Source organism: Oncorhynchus mykiss, chromosome 20 (assembly GCF_057628025.1).
Source record: "Oncorhynchus mykiss isolate SJ-2025 chromosome 20, ASM5762802v1, whole genome shotgun sequence".
Taxonomy (NCBI): domain Eukaryota; kingdom Metazoa; phylum Chordata; class Actinopteri; order Salmoniformes; family Salmonidae; genus Oncorhynchus; species Oncorhynchus mykiss.
In genome coordinates this window covers 8,120,827-8,138,840 of record NC_143041.1, presented here as the reverse complement: position 1 = coordinate 8,138,840, position 18,014 = coordinate 8,120,827, and the positions used below count along the sequence as shown (strand labels likewise).

Sequence of the window (18,014 nt, the reverse complement as noted above, 5' to 3'; positions counted from 1 at the left end):
CAAGACGAGGGCCGGACTGTTCGAATGTTCATTGAAAAATTTTTAAATGACGCATATAGTCTAGTGAACCTAATTGAACCTACTGAAAACCTAACAAATATATTACAATATGATCAGATAAATAAAGCAATATTTTCTTATGGCTCTGTCAGTAATCTTTTATTTTCAACAGACACAAAAGACAAATTTCCTTTATATAAATATCCCCATAACATGAACATTAAATGAAAGAAACCGGTATTCAAGGCACCATCAGTAGACTATATTTTCTATTTTAGCAAAAGTGGGCTAAATTTACTTCAAAGAAAAAACAATAATAGCAATTTTCTATCATCCACTCAACTGAAATATTTTTAAAATATAATTGGATTGAAATACAAAAAAATAAAGTGCAAAAATCTATTAATCAAAAACAACACTTTGTTTAAGGAGAAGTAACATGCAGTGAAAACAAATATTAAATTTTAACTTTTAAACTTGAACTGAGTAAAAACTCTAAATATGTGATTGCACAGTAATGTTCACTTGTTTGAGGTTGAGGGTGATACTTGGTGGTGTCCCATCTTTTCCACAAGTTCATCAATGTTCGGGGTAAGGCTCTGAGCTGAAGAAATCCTCAGAATTGAGTGGAGGTGTTCAGCAGTAAGTCGACTTCTGTGTGATGTTTTGTTCAGGTTCATCAAAGAAAACAGTTGTTCACACAGGTATGTGCTGCCAAACATAGACAACGTTTGAGCAGCCTGGATGCGCAGCTGGGGCATTGTGCCGGGGAGGAAACGGGCAAACTCCGCAGCACCCACTGCCGCATATTTTTCCCTCAGTGCATCATTGCATTGGAGGTCAATCAACTCCATTTGGAGGTTTGGTGGTGAGCTTTCCACGTCAACAGCAAATGGGTTACCGAGCAGTTCCAACCTGCTTTTTTGTGCTTCAAAGTCAGCAAATCGGCGTCGAAAGTCAGTGGTAAGCATACCTATTTTATCAGCCAACTGTGTGCTCGGGAACGCACTGGTAGAGAGCTTCTCTTTCATGGTCTGGCAGCTGGGAAAGTGGCTCAAATTTTCTTTCCGCATCTGCGTCTCCCACAGAGTCAGTTTGGTTTTAAATGCCTTCACTGTACTGTACATATCAGAGATGACACGATCCCGACCCTGCAGCTGCAAGTTTATTGCATTCAGATGACTCGTAATGTCACACAGAAAAGCCATTTCACACAGAAACATTTAGTCTCGGAGTTGTGTTGTGTCTTTCCCTTTGCTGTCCAAGAATAGACAAATCTCCTCACGAAGCTCGAAACATCTTTGAAGCACCTTTCCCTGGCTTAGCCATCGCACCTCTGTGTGATAAGGCAAATCACCATGCTCCGTTTCTAACTCCGTCAGAAATGCCTTGAACTGGCGGTGATTCAAACCTTTGGCTCTGATAAAGTTAACTGTGCGCGTGATGATGCTCATTACATGCTCCATTTTCAAGGCTTTACCGCACAACGCTTCCTGGTGTATGATACAATGATAAGCTGTCAGCTCACCTGTCGCGTTTTCCTCTTGCATCTTTTCCCGTATCTTCGCCACCAGTCCGCTCCTGTGTCCACACATCGCAGGTGCTCCGTCGGTTGTCAAACCCACGAGTTTTTCCCAAGGCAGCTCCATCTCATTTACACATCTTGACACCTCTTCATACAAATCATGCCCCGTAGTTGTGCCATGCATAGGACGTAAAGCCAAAAACTCCTCTGTCACGCTTAGGCTGGAGTCCACTCCGCGGATGAAAATTGACAACTGGGCAATGTCAGAAATGTCGGTGCTCTCATCCACAGCCAAGGAATATGCAATAAAATCTTTTCCCTTTTTCACAAGCTGCTCTTTTAGATTGATGGACAACTGGTCTACTCTCTCGGCAATGGTGTTTCTGCTCAGACTCACATTTAAAAAGAGTTGCCTTTTTTCTGGGCAAACTTCGTCACAAACTTTAATCATGCAGTTTTTGATGAAATCCCCCTCCGTAAATGGCCGGGCTGATTTAGCGATCTCTTCTGCCAAAATAAAACTGGCCTTGACAGCAGCCTGGCCTTGTGATTTGGCTTTTTTGAACAGAGCCTGTCGAGATTTGAGGCCTCGTTTTAATTCCTCTGCCTTTTGTAGCCTTTGTTCCATGTCCATATTCTTGTTTTTGTCCGCGTGTTTCGTTTCATAATGTCGTCTCAGATTATACTCTTTCAGTACCGCCACACTTTCTCCACACAGAAGACACACAGGTTTTCCAGCTACCTTCGTGAACATATACTCCGACTCCCACCTTGTTTGAAACCCCCGGTTCTCAGTATCCACCTTCCGTTTTGCCATTTTTGATGGGTATCTGAAAGTTAATTTTACTGTGATGCTGACGACTGCTGTGCCAATAAATATTGAAATGAAGCAGCCTACTGCTCGGTGCGTCACCTTTGCATTGTGGGAAATGTAGTATTGGTGCGTATAAAAGATCTGCGGGCTGCCGGCTTGCTGCGGGCCGGTTCTAATAATAAATCAAGATCATCCCAGGGGCCGTAAAAAACCTTCTTGCGGGCCGGATGTGGCCCGCGGGCCTTGACTCTGACATATGTGGTCTACAGGAAGCTGCAGCAAATAATTGGAGAAGCAAACGGCTAATAGGAAGCATTCAGTGTTCATGGGAAAAATGAAAAGCATAACAAATGTGAAAAGGCCGGCTATCATTTGAAAACTTTAGCACATGCCCTATGTTCCCCCAGGAATGAAGAGGATTATGAAAGTAAGTAAATGTGAAAAAGGTTAATAGTTAATACTTCTGTGTCATATACTGTGTCAAACGTTCCCAACTAGTTCACAGAAGACACTGACTACGTCCCAAATGGCATCCTATTTCCTATATAGTGCACTACTCTTTGACCAGGGCCTATAGGTCAAAAGTAGTGCACTATAGGGAATAGGGTTAGGGTGCCATTTGGGATGCAGACATTCTGTTAGCAGTATTGGTTTTACTCCAATTGCAATCTGTTCAACAAAAGTAACTAGCACCATAAAACTGTGCTATAAAAGTCATGGTAAAGTCACAGCACCATATCAACTATATCAGCCATTTTGTAATCATTTCTAACCCTGACATAAGGGAGACGTTGATAGACGGTAAGAATTACATAAGCGGTGCCAACTATAGGGACATTAACCCCTTCTTTCCCTCATTGGTGGGCAAATCATGGTCTAGAATGTAAATGTATGGTGCTTTACACTGTGAAGGGCCTTTATTAAAGTGTCCTATAAACTTCAGGGCTGCATACAAATGGCCCCCTATTCCCAACATAGTGCACTACTTTTTGATTATGGCCCTATGGGTGTTAGAACAAATATAGGGATCAGAGAGCCATTTGGAACGCAGACTTGAAGGTTTATAGGTTCTCCAGTTCGCTCCAGGAGAGATTAATAGCGGGGAGGGGGTTGATAAAGTGACAAAAAACAGTGTTCCTATGTACTGTTGTAAAACATGGCTGTCAAACGACCAGAGGAGACAAACAGAAAGAGAAGACCAACTCAACCGACCCCCTCCCTCCCACAAGTAACAGACCATAACAAGAGGTGAAAAAAGGACACAGAAACAGGCATGTTAGCAGACAAATGCACGCACGCACGCACGCACGCACGCACACACACACGCACACACACAAGCACACACACACACACAAGCACACATACTTTTGTACCTGTGAGGCTCGTTCGGAGCCAGCAAGGTCGATCATGAAGAGGCGTGCGAAGCGGACCTCCTGTAGAAGGTCTCGACAGCGGCTCGTCTGCCGGACAGCCACCTGCAACACGGCGTGGGACCGGGACGATGTCTGATTGGCTGCCGTGGGCTCCTGGGTACGCTGCTTGTTACCCTTCATCAGCAGCTCCATGATCTGGCAGGAACACAGTCATTAAACTTTATGTAGCTCTATGTAGATCTAATGTCATTTTTATAACGTGCTCATAGATGTGTTATGTACACTGAAAAAAAGGCTGGGTTAAAAACAACTCAGCGCTGGGTAAATAATGGACAGAACACACGTTGGGCTATTTTGAGAGCCAGTAGAGTCAACTATATGGTTGTTTTCTTTGATGCCTGGAGGCGTGGCTTAGTAGTGGCGTGGCTTTCAGATAGTTATTGTTTGCCACCCTTAAGAGTAAATGTCATTCCCCTTAATCTGTTCTGTTGTATTGTCATCACATGTTAAGGTTGAACACTGTATATTGTGTCGCTTTTGTCACTTTTGTAGTGTTATTGAGGCTTACATGAGTAGTTCCTCAACTCCCAATGTTGGGATAGTTTCCACTTTGGTATAATATTTATATAAATTACAAAATGTATACAAAAATATGTAATGTGCAAAAACATTTATTTGCATTGTTCAAACTTAACATGACGAACAGGATTGACATTTACTCTCACGGATGCCCAAAAATAACTATTGGAAAGCCATGCCCCAACTAGACCACACCTTCTGAAAATAACCTATGGATTACATTAAAAAAGATCCAGCTGCTGGGTCGACCCAGCATAAAAGTGAATAAAAACCCAAATGATGGGTAAATAAACCAATGTTTGGTTAATCTGGTCATTTTTAGGAGGCGTGGCCTATTCAGGCTTTCAGATAGTATTTTTTATATATATATTTTTTGGTACTTTTACCCGTTTTTCTCCACAATTTCGTGATATCCAACTGGTAGTTACAGTCTTGTCCCATCGCTGCAATGTCCCTACGGACTCAGAAAAGGCGAAGGTCGAGAGCCATGCATCCTCCAAAACACGACCCTGCCAAGCTGCACTGCTTCTTGACACACTGCCCGCTTAATCTGGAAGCAAGCAGCACCAATGGGTTGGAGAAAACACTGTCAGCTGGCGACCGATGTCAGCTTGCCGGCGCCCGGGCCGCCACCAGGAGTCGCTAGAGCTCAATGGGACAAGGAAATCCCGTTCGGCCAAACACTCCCCTAACCTGGACGAAGCTGGGTCTCCAGATCACGGCCGGCTGTGACACAGTGATGCAGTGCCTTAGACCGCTGTGCCATTCGGGAGGCCTCAGATGGTTATATTTGGCCACCCGTGAGAGTAAATGTCATTCCTGTTTGTAAGTTTGTTCACTGCAAATTTTTATTTTCCTTCAATACTGTTGCACATGACATATTTTAACAAACATTTAATAACAGTATTATTTAAATATTATAATAAAGAGACATAGGCTCTAGTCGACAGGAACTCATACTCAAAGCTACAAAAGTGTCCATGCTCAACCTTAACATGTGATGATAATAGAACAGAACATGAACCGGAATGACAGCTACACTATATATACACACAAAAGTATGTAGACAGCCCTCCAAATTAGTGGATTCGGCTATTTCAGCCACACTTGTTGCTGACAGGTGCATAACATCGAGCACACAGCCATGCAATCTCCATAGACAAACATTGGCAGTAGAATGGCATTACTGAAGAGCTCAATAACTTTCACTGTAGCACCGTCACAGGATGCCACCTTCCAACAAGTCAGTTCATAAAATTTCTGCCCTGCTAGAGCTGCCCCGGTCAACTGTAAGTGCTGTTATTGTGAAATGGAAACGTCTAGGAGCAACAACATCTCAGCTGCGAAGTGGTAGGACACACAAGCTCACAGAACGGTATTGCCAAGTGCTGAAGCTTGTAACGCGTAAATATTGTCTGTCCTCGGTTGCAACACTCGCCACCAAGTTCCAAACTGCTTCTGGAAAAAACATCAGCACAAGAACTGTTCGTCTGGAGCTTCATGAAATGGGTTTCCATGGCTGAGCAGCCGCAAACAAGCCTAAGATCACCATGCGCAATGCCAAGCATCGACTGGAGTGGTGTAAAGCTCACTGCCATTGGACAAAAAGCATTCTCTGGAGTGATGAATCATGCTTCACCATCTGGCAGTCCGACAGACAGGGGGTTTCATGGTTTCCAGTGAAAGGAAATCTTAACACTACAGCATACAATGACATCTAGATGATTCTGTGCTTCCAACCTTGTGGCAACAGTTTGGGGAAGGCCCTTTCCTGTATCAGTATGATAATGCACCCATGCACAAAGTGAGGTCCATACAGAAATGGTTTGTCGAGATCAGTGTGAAAGAACTTGACTGGCCTGCACAGCCCTGACCTCAACCCCATCGAACACCTTTGGGAGGAATTGGAAAGCCAACTGCGAGCCAGACCTAAGCAGCACCCGACTTCACTAATGTTCTTGTGGCTGAATGGAAGCAAGTCCTACACAGCAATCTTCCAACATCTTGCGGAAAGACTTACCAGAACCATGGAGGCTGTTATAGCAGCAAAAGGGGACCAACTCCATGTTAATGAATGAGATGTTCGACGAGTAGGTGTTCGCATACTTTTGGTCATGTAGTGTACTCTCACAGGTGGACAAAAATAACTATTTGAAAGCCACACCCCTACTAAGCCATGCCCCTAGTCTTCTGATCTGACCTGGTGGGTCATAGCTCAATAACCCAACAACCCAACTAAGTGACCCAACTTGCTGGGTCAAAATGACCCAAAGTGTGTTCTGTCCAATATTTATCCAAATTGAGTTGTTTTTTAACCCAGAATAATGTATGGATTATGTATGGATTTGATGAACTGTATAGTGTGTGATCTTGTAAAGCATGGAGTAAGTGTTCCTAGGTGTGACCTCTCACCTCTCGGGCGTTGATAGTGGAGACCTCTGTGATGCCAGCCACCTGGATCTCTCCTTTAGAGTCCTCTCTCAGGTCCAGGAATCCAGAGGACGGGTTGAGAAGGTCCCGGATCATCTCGTTGTAGATCTGGGAACATAACACAGGGAATGGTCAGGAGAATCAGGAGGTTTCTCCTCAGCTTCCAAATCACATCTCAAAAGCTCCAAATTGAAGGAATTGTTAGAGCCAAGGCATTCTTATATCTGAGGAATTGTTATAGTGAGAGTCTGGAGAAACATTAGTTAACTTTCCATTGGAGAGTTTTTCTTTTGGAGTTGTTGACACAATGGTTTTGGGACATGTACATGGAAAATACCTCTTGCAAAGTGGACACACTTGAAAGGTCTAAAACTAGTACTGTACATAAACTCTTTTGTTGTTTTACTAACTCCTAATTTAGCTAGCCCAACTTGTTCTGTGACAGTCTGTCGTCAGCAGCTCAAGTTGCTTTCATACAGGCTGATCATTGTGTGTTGACTGTGAGTTCACGTGGAGAGCTCTTATCCCCATATCAACAAAGTGACAACCAGGAATAGGGAGAGAGACAGAGAGAGAGAGAAAGAGAGAGACACAGAGAGAGAGAGAGACCACTGGGAGACAGACAGATGGGGATAGGCTGGGATGTGTGGCGGCTGGGGAGGGTAGAACCTAGTGTGCCAGTAAAGAAAACAAAAAACGACTGTCCTGCAGAGTAGGCTATCCCTGTTCATAACCAACCCCAGAACCACAGGACCACTCTAAACTCACTCAAGGGAGAAATAATGATTGAGACAGACAGGAGAGTGTTTATCCAGTTATTCTTACCATCTAAACACTTTCATTTCAGGTGAAGGGGAAAAAAACACACCTCCTCTCATTAGGGTAGTAACATACCGCATGAACAGAGGGTAAAAACATAGGAACTTCTCATAGAATAGAAGCTGAACTAAGTGCATGGGTGTTAAAAGACTATGTATGCGTATGCATGTGTAGTTGTGTGCATACTTGCATTTAGTTTATGTCTGTGTAGTAACAGGTGAAACAGGAGGCTGATTTGAAAGAGCAAGGGAGCAGAGGAAGCAGATGTGAGTATGGTTTTAGCAGGGCCATAAAACAACATTGAACCTTTCTGTGTAGTGATAGGAGGGCTGAGAGAGGGCAGCAGCAGATCAGCAGGTTGCTGCCTAGAGGCCAACAAGACCAACACGCACTATGTCACAGTACAGCCATCACAGAGCTGGACAGGACTACAGTATGAAACGTATGCTATAGGCATCCAGTGTTACCTTCAACTTTCTTAATCATGTGTTGCTACTCTCTACTACTGCACCCACCCATTTATTGCAGAATATTTTGTAAAATAATAGCTTGTAGAATAGCTTGTAGTAGAAGTACAAATTAGCGAGTGTCAAACTTCAAACCAATGGCATCGTGCCCTTTTGTGTGTCTCCAAGGCTCATTTCTTCCAAACACAAGGACACTGACTGTCGCGGATTCAACTCTATAAATATTTTTCTGGTGTACGTCTTTGGCTGTTTAAGCATTCTTTCCATTGTTGTTATTTTAATAAAAAGCTGCCTATCATCTGTCACTTTCTTCCTCTTTCTGCCTAGACAAAGACATGATGAACAACTGAATCTCTGCGTGCGTCACTGTTTGCCTAGAAGGAAGACATATTCATGAGAAGGTTGTTACATCACTCCTTGTCAAGGCTTCTTTTCATTATGGTGATTGATCCTGGAAAGAAATTGGGAATTAATTGTATAAAAAAAGCACAATGGTAAACTATGCTTGCAGACAAAATGAACCTCTTTCAAATACTGACAAAGTAGTCAATAAGTATTCAACCCCTTTGTTATGGCAAACCTAAATAAGTTCAGGAGTAAAATGTGCCTAACAAGTCACATAATAAGTTGCATGGACTCACTCGGTGCCCTAACAAAAGATATAATCCACATAATAACACATTTCTGTTTGTTGCAGGATTACTTTCCTGCTGTAGGAAACTGGCTCAAATTAAGAACCTACCTCTGTACCTCATCTTTGTACCCCACATGTACAATTATCTGTTAGGTCCCTCAGACGAGCAGTGAAATTCAAACACAGATTCAACCACAAAGACCAGGGAGGTTTCCATTACCTCGCAAAGAAGGGCACCTATTGGTAGATGGGTAAAAAATGTAAACATTGAATATCCCATTGAGCACGATGAACTTAATGAATTACAAATTAATTACACTTTGGATGGTGTATCAATATACTCAGTCACAACAAAGATACAGGCATCCTTCCTAACTCAGTTGCCGGAGAGGAAGGAAATCGTGCAGGGATTTCACCATGAGGCCAATGGTGACTTTAAAACAGTTGCATGGTTTAATAACTGTGATATGAGACAACTGAGGATGGATCAACAATATTGTATTTACTCCACAATATTAACCTAATTGACAGAGTGAAAAGAAGGAAGCCTATACAGAATAAAAAATATTCCCAAACATGCATCCTGTTTGCAACAAGGCACTAATGTAATACAGCAACAACAACAAAACATCCTGAATACAAAGTGTTATGTTGGGGCAAATCCAATACAACACATTACTGAGTACCACTCTCCATATCGTTAAGGACTGGGGAGTTTTTCAGGATAAAAAAAGGGAATGAAGCTAAGCACAGGTTTAGTCTGCTTACCACCAGACACTGGGAGATTAATTCACCTTTTAGAAGGACAATTACCTAAAATACAAGGTCAAATATACACTAGAGTTGCTTACCAAGAAGACGTTGAATGTTCCTGAGTGTAGGAGTAGGACCAGAAAATGGTTGTCTAGCAAGGATCAACAGAGCTTGAAGAATTTTGAAAAGAATAATGGGCAAATTTTGCACAATCCAGGTGTGGAAAGCTCTTAGAGACTTACCCAGAAAGACTCACAGCTGTAATCGCTGTATTGAAGTATTGACTCAGGGGTGTGAATACGTATGTAAATGAGATATTTCTGTATTTCATTTTCAATAGAGTTGCAAAAATGTCTAAGAACACGTTTTCTCTTTGTCATTATGGGGTATTGTGTGTAGCTGGGTGAGATAAAAAGAAAATGTATACATGTTTTATATTCAGGCTGTAACACAACAAAATGTGGAATAAGTCGAGGGGTATGAATACTTTCTGAAGGCACTGTATGTAATCAGGATACATTAGTGGTTTATTTTTCATATTTTGTCTTACAAATGTCAAATGACATTAAAAAGTATTTTGTGTAGATTGCTGACAAAAAAATGACAATTTACATCTCTTTTAATCCCACCTTGAAACACAACAAAATGTGGAAAAAGTCAAGGGGTGTGAATACTTTCTGAAGGCAATGTATCTACACGAGTATCAACCTGAACTGTTGAATAAACAGAAATGCCGTTGTGGTTGTAAGTTAGTATACTATAAGATCTACTTGTATAACTTATCAGTCTGATGTTTTCTGTAATGACCTTACTGATCCCTGTTTTACAGCCTGTGTTCGTAATGGCTGCTCAGTCAAACAACCTGTGTGTTGATCCTGACTTGTCATAGACGCCTGCTAAAAAACTTTAATGAGCAAGCCTTCCTTCATGATCTGGCCTCTGTAAATTGGTATATAATCAGCTCGGTCCCCTCTGTCGAAGACGCTTGGACCTTCTTTTTTGATATTTTCAGTGTTATCGTTAACAAATACGCGCCTGTAAAGAAAATGAGAATTAAAAACAGGTTCAGCCCCTGGTTCGACTGTGATCTGGCAGAGTTACTTCACGTCAAGAATTCCATTTGGCAAATCGCTGAGCACATGCATACTCAGGCTGACTGGATCTCGTTCAGGCAAATTAGAAATACGTGCACTCAGGGTATCCGGAAGGCCAAAGTTAGCTACTTTAAGGAGCAGTTCTCTTTCTGTGGGTATAACTGCAAGAAGTTCTGGAAAACAGACCTGGAGATAGATCTTCCTCCTCACAGCTGCCCATGTCTCTTAATGTTGATGATGTGGTTGTTACTGACAAGGAGCACATGGCTGAGCTCTTTAGTCACCACCTCATTAAGTCAGGATTCCTATTTGACTCTGCCATGCCTCCTTGCCCGTTCAGCGTTTCCTCATCTCCCACCCCTTCTAATAATGTGACTATCCCAAATGCTCCTCCCTCCCTCACACTGCCACGCTACAAAGTTTCTCCCTGCAGGTCTGAGATGCTAAAGCAGCTCCTTAAACTTGACTGCAAAAAAACATCTGCTTCAGATGGTTTAGACCCTTTCTTCTTTAAGGTTGCTGCCCCTATAATCGCCAAGCCTATCTCTGACCTTTTTAACCTGTCTCTCCTCTCTGGGGAGGTTCCCATTACTTGGAAGGTAACCACGGTGCTTCCTTTATTTAAAGGGGAGATCAAGCTGACCCTAACTGTTGTAGGCCAATTTCTATTTTGCCCTGTTTATCAAGTGTTGGAAAAACGTGTCAATAATCAACTGATTGGCTTTCTTGATGTCTATAGTATTCTCTCGGGTATGGGGCTCCCAAATGGTGCAGTGGTCTAAGGCACTGCATCTCAGTGGTAGAGGGGTCACTACAGACCCTGACTACCAACGGGACATTTAAAACTGTAATATCTTATGCTTTGCGGAGACGTGGCTGAACGATGACACTATCAACATACAGCTGGCTGGTTAAACACTGCACCGGCAGGATAGAACAGCAGAGTCTGGTAAGACAAGGGGCGGTGGACTATGTATTTTTGTAAATAACAGCTGGTGTACAATATCTAAGGATGTCTCGAGCTATTGCTTGCCTGAGGTAGAGTATCTCATGATAAACTGTAGACCACACTACCTACCTAGAGAGTCTGCATCTGTATTTTTCGTAGCTGTTTACATACCACCACAGTCAGAGGCTGCAACTAAGACAGAATTGAATGAGCTGTGTTCCGCCATAAGCAAACAAGAAAACGCTCACCCAGAGACGGTGCTCCTAGTAGCCGGGAACTTTAATGCAGTGAAACTTATATCCGATTTACAAAATTTCTATCAGCATGTTAAATGTGCAACCAGAGGGAAGAAATCTCTGGACCACCTTTACTCCACACACAGAGATGCATACAAAGCTCTCCCTCGACCTCCATTTGGCAACTCTGACCATAATTCTATCCCCCTGACTCCTGCTTACAAGCAAAAATTAAAGCAGGAAGCAGCAATGACTAGATCAATAAAAAGGTAGAGCAAAGTGGATGCTAAACTACAGGACTGTTTTGCTAGCACAGACTGGAATATGTTCCGGGATTCCTCCGATGGCATTGAGGAGTACACCACATCAGTCATTGGCTTCATCAATAAGTGCATTGATGACGTCATCCCCACAGTGACCGTACGTACATACCCCAACCAGAAGCCATGGATTACAGGCAACATCCGCACTGAGCTAAAGGCTAAAGGCTAGAGCTTTTCATATTTGATGGTTCGTCTGAGGGCATAGCGGGATTTCTTGTAAGCTTCAGGGTTAGAGTCCCATCCTTGAATGCAGGTTCATGGATGGGACTCTAACCTGGAAGTTTACAAGAAATCCCGCTATGCCCTCCGACGAACCATCAAATATGAAAAGTGTCAACACAGGACTAAGATCGAATCGTAATACACTGGCTCCGACGATCGTAGGATGTGGCAGGGTTTGCAAAGCGTTACAGACTACAAAGGGAAGCACAGCCGAGTGCTGCTCAGTGACACAAGCCTACCAGACGAGCTGAACTACTTCTATGCTCGCTTCAAGGCAAATAACACTGAAACATGCATGAGAGCACCAGCTGTTCTGGAAGATTGTATGACCACCCTCTCTGCAGCCGATGTGAGTAAGACCTTTAAACAGGTCAACATTCACAAGGCCGCAGGGCCAGACAAAATACCAGGACGTGTACTGTGAGCATGCGCTGATCAACTGGCAAGTGCCTTCACTGACATTTTTAACCTCTCCCTGTCCCAGTCTGTAATACCTACATGTTTTAAGCAGACCACTATAGTGCCTGTGCCCGAGAACGCTAAGGTAACCTGCCTAAACGACTACCGACCAGTAGCACTCATGTCTGTAGCTATGAAGTGCTTCGAAAGGCTGGTCATGACTCACATCAACACCATTATCCCAGAAACCCTAGACCCACTCCAATTTGCATACCACCCCAACAGATCCACAGATGATGCAATCTCTATTGCACTCCTCACTGCCCTTTCCCACCTGGACAAAAGGAACACCTATGTGAGAATGCTATTCATTGACTACAGCTCAGCGTTCAACACCATAGTGTCCTCAAAGCTCATCAATAAGCTACGGACCCTGGGACTAAACACCTCCCTCTGCAACTGGATCCTGGACTTCCTGACGGGCCTCCCCCAGGTGGTAAGGGTAGGTAACAACACATCCGCCCCGCTGATCCTCAAAACAGGGGCCCCTCAGGGGTGCGTGCTCAGTCCCCCCAGCACGACCCCATTCTCATCGATGGGGCTTCAGTGGAGTAGGTTGAGAGCTTCAAGTTCCTTGGTGTCCACATCACCAACAAACTAACATGATCCAAGCACACCAAGATAGTCGTGAAGAGGGCATGACAAAACCTATTCCCCCTCAGGAGACTGAAAAGATTTGGCATGGGTCCTCAGATCCTCAAAAAGTTCTACAGCTTCACCATCAAGAGCATCCTTACTGGTTGCATCACTGCCTGGTATGGCAACTGCTCGGCTTCCCGATCGCAAGGCACTACAGAGGGTAGTGCAAACGGCCCAGTACATCACTGGGGCCAAGCTTCCTGCCATCCAGGACCTCTATACCAGGCTGTGTCAGAGGAAGGCCCTAAAAATTGTCAAAGACTCCATCCACCCTAGTCATAGATTGTTCTCTCTGCTACCGCACGGCAAGCGGTACCGGAGTGCGAAGTCTAGGTCCAAGAGGCTTCTAAACAGCTTCTAACCCCAAACCATAAGACTCCTGAACACCTAATCAAATGGCTACCCAGACTATTTGCATTGCCCCTCCCCCTCTTTTACATTGATGCTACTCCCTGTTGTTATCATCTATGCATAGTCATTTTAATAACTACCTACATGTACATATTACCTCAACTAACCAGTGCCCCCACACATTGACTCTGTACCGGTACCCCCCCCCCCCCCCCCTGTATATAGTCTCGCTATTGTTATTTTACTGCTGCTTTTTAATTACTTGTTCGTTTTATTTCTTATTCTTATCCATATTTTTTGAAAGTGCATTGTTGGTTAGGTGATTGTAAGTAAGCATTTCACTGTTAGGTCTATCTATACCTGTTGTATTCGGCGCATGTGACTAATGAAATATGATTTGATTTGACATTCTGCTAAAGGTCCCCAAAGCACACACATCCCTGGGTTGCTCCTCTTTTCATTTTGCTTCAGCTAGCGACTGGAAAGAGCTGCAACAAACACTCAGACTGGACAGTTTTATCTTCATCTCTTCTTTCAAAGACTCAATCATGGACACTCTTAATGACAGTTGTGGCTGCTTCACGTGATGTATTGTTGTCTCTACCTTCTTGCCCTTTGTGCTGTTGTCTGTGCCCAATAATGTTTGTACTATGTTTTGTGATGCTACCATGTTGTGCTGCTGCCATGTTGTGTTGCTACCATGTTGTTGTTATTTTGTGTTGCTACCATGCTGTTTTTCATGTGTTGCTGCCATGCCATGTTGTTGTCTTCTCTTTATGTAGTGTTATGTTGTCTCTCTTGTTGTGATGTGTGTTTTATCCTATATTTGTATATATTTTTAATCCCAGCCTCTTTCCCCACAGGAGGCCTTTTGCCTTCTGGTAGGCCATCATTGTAAATAAGAATTTGTTCTTAACTGACTTGTCTAGTTAAAAAATAAAAAAATAAAGAAAATGTTGACTACATCACTGTTGATGACCTTACCTGAACTGAAATCCCTGTGGTTCAGGTGATAGGGCAGTTTGTTATAGCACAAGTAGGCTGCTGACGGCTGTGTTGGATGTATGTTATTAGACATGTTGTTAGGGTATTCCTAAGAGAAACAATGTTGCGTCCCAAAATATGTTGCGTCCCACAGGATGGGTCCCAAAATAGCACCCTATTCCCCATATAGTGTACTACCTTTGAAATGTAGTGCACTATATAGGGAATTGGATGCCATTTGGGAAGCAGACATAGACATAGTATGCATTCTCACCTCCAGGTATGACATGGAGATGTTGTACTGCATGTCATCGCTGGTCTCCTCGATGGCTTTGAACAGGTCATTTAGAGTCCGTACGTAGATCCCCGGTTCCCTGTCCGTACCCAACATAGTGTACGTCTTCCCACAACCTGAGCACAGACACACACGCACACACAAAGAAGGAAAATATTCACTATCACAGTTTGCAGTTTGAATTGAAGGGAAGAAAATTGTTAATACCAAACAACTTGATCATTGAATAGTGTCTATTTCAGGGTCATTACTATATTTTTTGTACCCCTTTTAGTTCACTTAAAGGATAAGTTGTTGTTTTTTTACAACCAAATACAAAAAATTATCCCAGCAAGCACATTTGGTTCTTTGGAAGTTGTAGGAACGTATGTTTTTGGTTTCCCATTGGTTCTGTTAACTAAGCCATAAGTATCCTGGTAAAACTGAACGTTTTTAAACTTTCTGAGAACGGAAGTGAATATCACACCTGATCTGGGAATGTATATGTCTTGGTTGCATGGAGGATCTGAGAACATTTTACTATGGTTTTCCTGGGAAGTTTTATTAAATGTTCTGAGAACAGAAATTATAGGTATTTTGAAGTTAATTAAATAATTTTCTGCTAGTTTAGGTTACCTGTTTTGAACACAGGCATGACACTTGGAAATTAATTTGCTTTGGCATTAATCATGCAAACACATGTCTTTTTTTATTGTGGCATGGCGTCAGTGAGATTCAAACCTATGATCTTCATTTCTCTACCCATGGAATTTGTCCACTGCACCACCAGGATGGAGCTAGCGTGCCATTTAAAAAAAAACTCATACCAAGATGTTCATTTTAGTCTATTCAAACAGACCCTATTTCAAAGGAAACAAGCACTAATTAAGATCAGGTGTGACCAATTAGAAGGCACACTTGAACACACACTTGATAGAGAGTTTTGTTGACGTATGTGTTTTTAAATAACATTCTTAGAACATTCTTTGAACGTTACTAATGTATTCTTGTGTTTTTTATGGAAAGTTTTCTTAATGTTCTGAGAACATGACTTTAAATAGAACTATGAGGAAACCTTCAGAAAACGTTATGCTGAAGTACCGAAATTCCCACAGAACAACGTTGTTTCATAACGTTCTCTGAACAATTTGAGAACATGACTTTAAACAGAACCATGAGAAATTCCCACCTAAGAAACATATGGTTCTCAGAACGTTATGTGCTAGCTCGGTATCCTGCACCATTACCAGAAAGTTGTATGCAAAATAACCATAAGACAACCTGGGCTCTCATCTAGCTGTAAGAAACATTTGGTTCTCAGAATGTTATGTACTAGCTGAGATGTTATGGAAGGGTCCAGACACATTTTATTTGTGATTTCACTTGTTTTTGACAACCTTACCCTAAACAGCAAATCACTTCCTAATGATGAGGAAATGTTTTGTTGTTTGGGATAAGTTTCTGAAAAACAAGTGAAATCACAAAAAAATTATCTGGACCCTTCAAATAACATTCCATTTACAGTACATCAAAAAGAGAGATATGGTTGTAAAAAAGAAAACTTCTCCTTTAAAGTCAGTTCATTTATTTGGCCTTTTACAGGAATTTGCCTCACATTCAGTAGCTAGCTGTACACTATGTTTAAATTCAATATTAAAAAGCCTTCTTGTTGAAAGCTTAACCCCAGTCAAGCTCTATTTCAAGAAACCATGCCTGTTTAGGTCGAGAAGGACAGGCTAGTCACCAGATCTTCATTCTGTTTTGGACAACAAGACTGTGACACATGGAGTTTAATTAGTTTAATTTGAGATGAGCAGAGATTAAGAGTGGTGAGTCTACAGGGAGAGACAGACAGCAGGAGGGAGGGAGGAAGGAAGGGATGGAGGAAGGGATAGAGAGGAAGTTACTTTTGGGTCAGTTGTATTTGTCTTTCTAGGTAATGACTGTCTGTCTGAACCCTGCTTCTTGGCAGTCAGGTGATGACACAATTTCCTGTTCCTATTAAAAGCAGAATCAGAGATGACACACAACACCCCTCCCCAGTCCCTATGGAAACAAATCATACTAATTAAAATCTAGAACCAAGTGGAAAAGAAAGATAGCAATATATGAGTTTGATTATACGGCTGCAATGAGCAAAATAATAAGAAATAACTTGGATAAAAATACATGCAGTCAGAATCATCAACCCCCAGGCTGATTATTTCCTATGTAATGTTCTCCCCTGGTGCCCAGTGGGTGGTAGGTGAGGACAACACACACAGGAACAGAGGACACATGCACACATGCATTCACACACATGCAATTAAAATAGAGCAGGTATCCCCAAGTATGTGCAATGCCGTGGGGGTACACCAAATATAAATGTGATTCACATTTTAAAAATATATTTAAAAAATGGAAGAAAAAAAAAACACTTCACATTTTCAAATTTATATTTATATTTTCAAATGGGGCTACACAGGATTTTTTTCTCACCTGAGTAGCCTCGTGTCACTGCCAAAAATCTAATTAAACCATCTAGTGTTCAGCGAAATAACAACACAATGTCAAATACAGATAGCCTAATCAAATAATTAACACCCAATCACATTAACCGTTACTCTCTCGCGCGAATTCCACTAATGGTCTATAGGTAGCCAAATGTAGCTGCTGCTCATTCCGTTTGCTCGAAAATGGATAAATGGTTAAAGATACACATAGCAGCTCTACTGGCAGTACTGCTACTACCAGCAGTACTACACCTGTCAACGACACAAGTTGCTCTGCTTCCACGAGCACATCCAACGTCTGATGCAGCCAAAGAGCTGCTGCCCCCTTACCAGGGAAAGTCAGGGATGTTGGACCATCGAAGAGGCGCAAATATGATGAGAACTACGTTGATTGGGGGTTCACTTATATTGGGAGTAGTGCCTTTCCTCAGCCACAGTGTGTTAGATGTGCAAAAGTACTATCTTGCAACTCTTGCGCAGACATTTAGAAACAAAACATGTCAATTTGAAAAATAACCCCCGGGAGTTTGTTGAGCGAGAATTAAGACGACTTTTGAGTAGTAAGACATGTATAAAAGCAACAGATTCCATTAATAA

The 18,014-nt window shown here is 42.4% G+C and overlaps 1 protein-coding gene across 1 annotated transcript in view; it reads right to left on the bottom strand.

Annotated features, from left to right (window-relative positions):
- Positions 1–18,014, bottom strand: part of LOC149974319 (kinesin-like protein KIF19) — a 93,240-nt gene that overhangs the window by 24,534 nt on the left and 50,692 nt on the right. The window contains exons 4-6 of the mRNA XM_090212053.1: positions 14,926–15,062; positions 6,704–6,829; positions 3,713–3,907 (exon numbers count right to left, since the gene is read on the bottom strand). Of these exons, the coding sequence (XP_090068179.1) occupies positions 3,713–3,907; positions 6,704–6,829; positions 14,926–15,062 (458 nt within the window). The remainder of the gene's footprint in view (positions 1–3,712; positions 3,908–6,703; positions 6,830–14,925; positions 15,063–18,014) is intronic.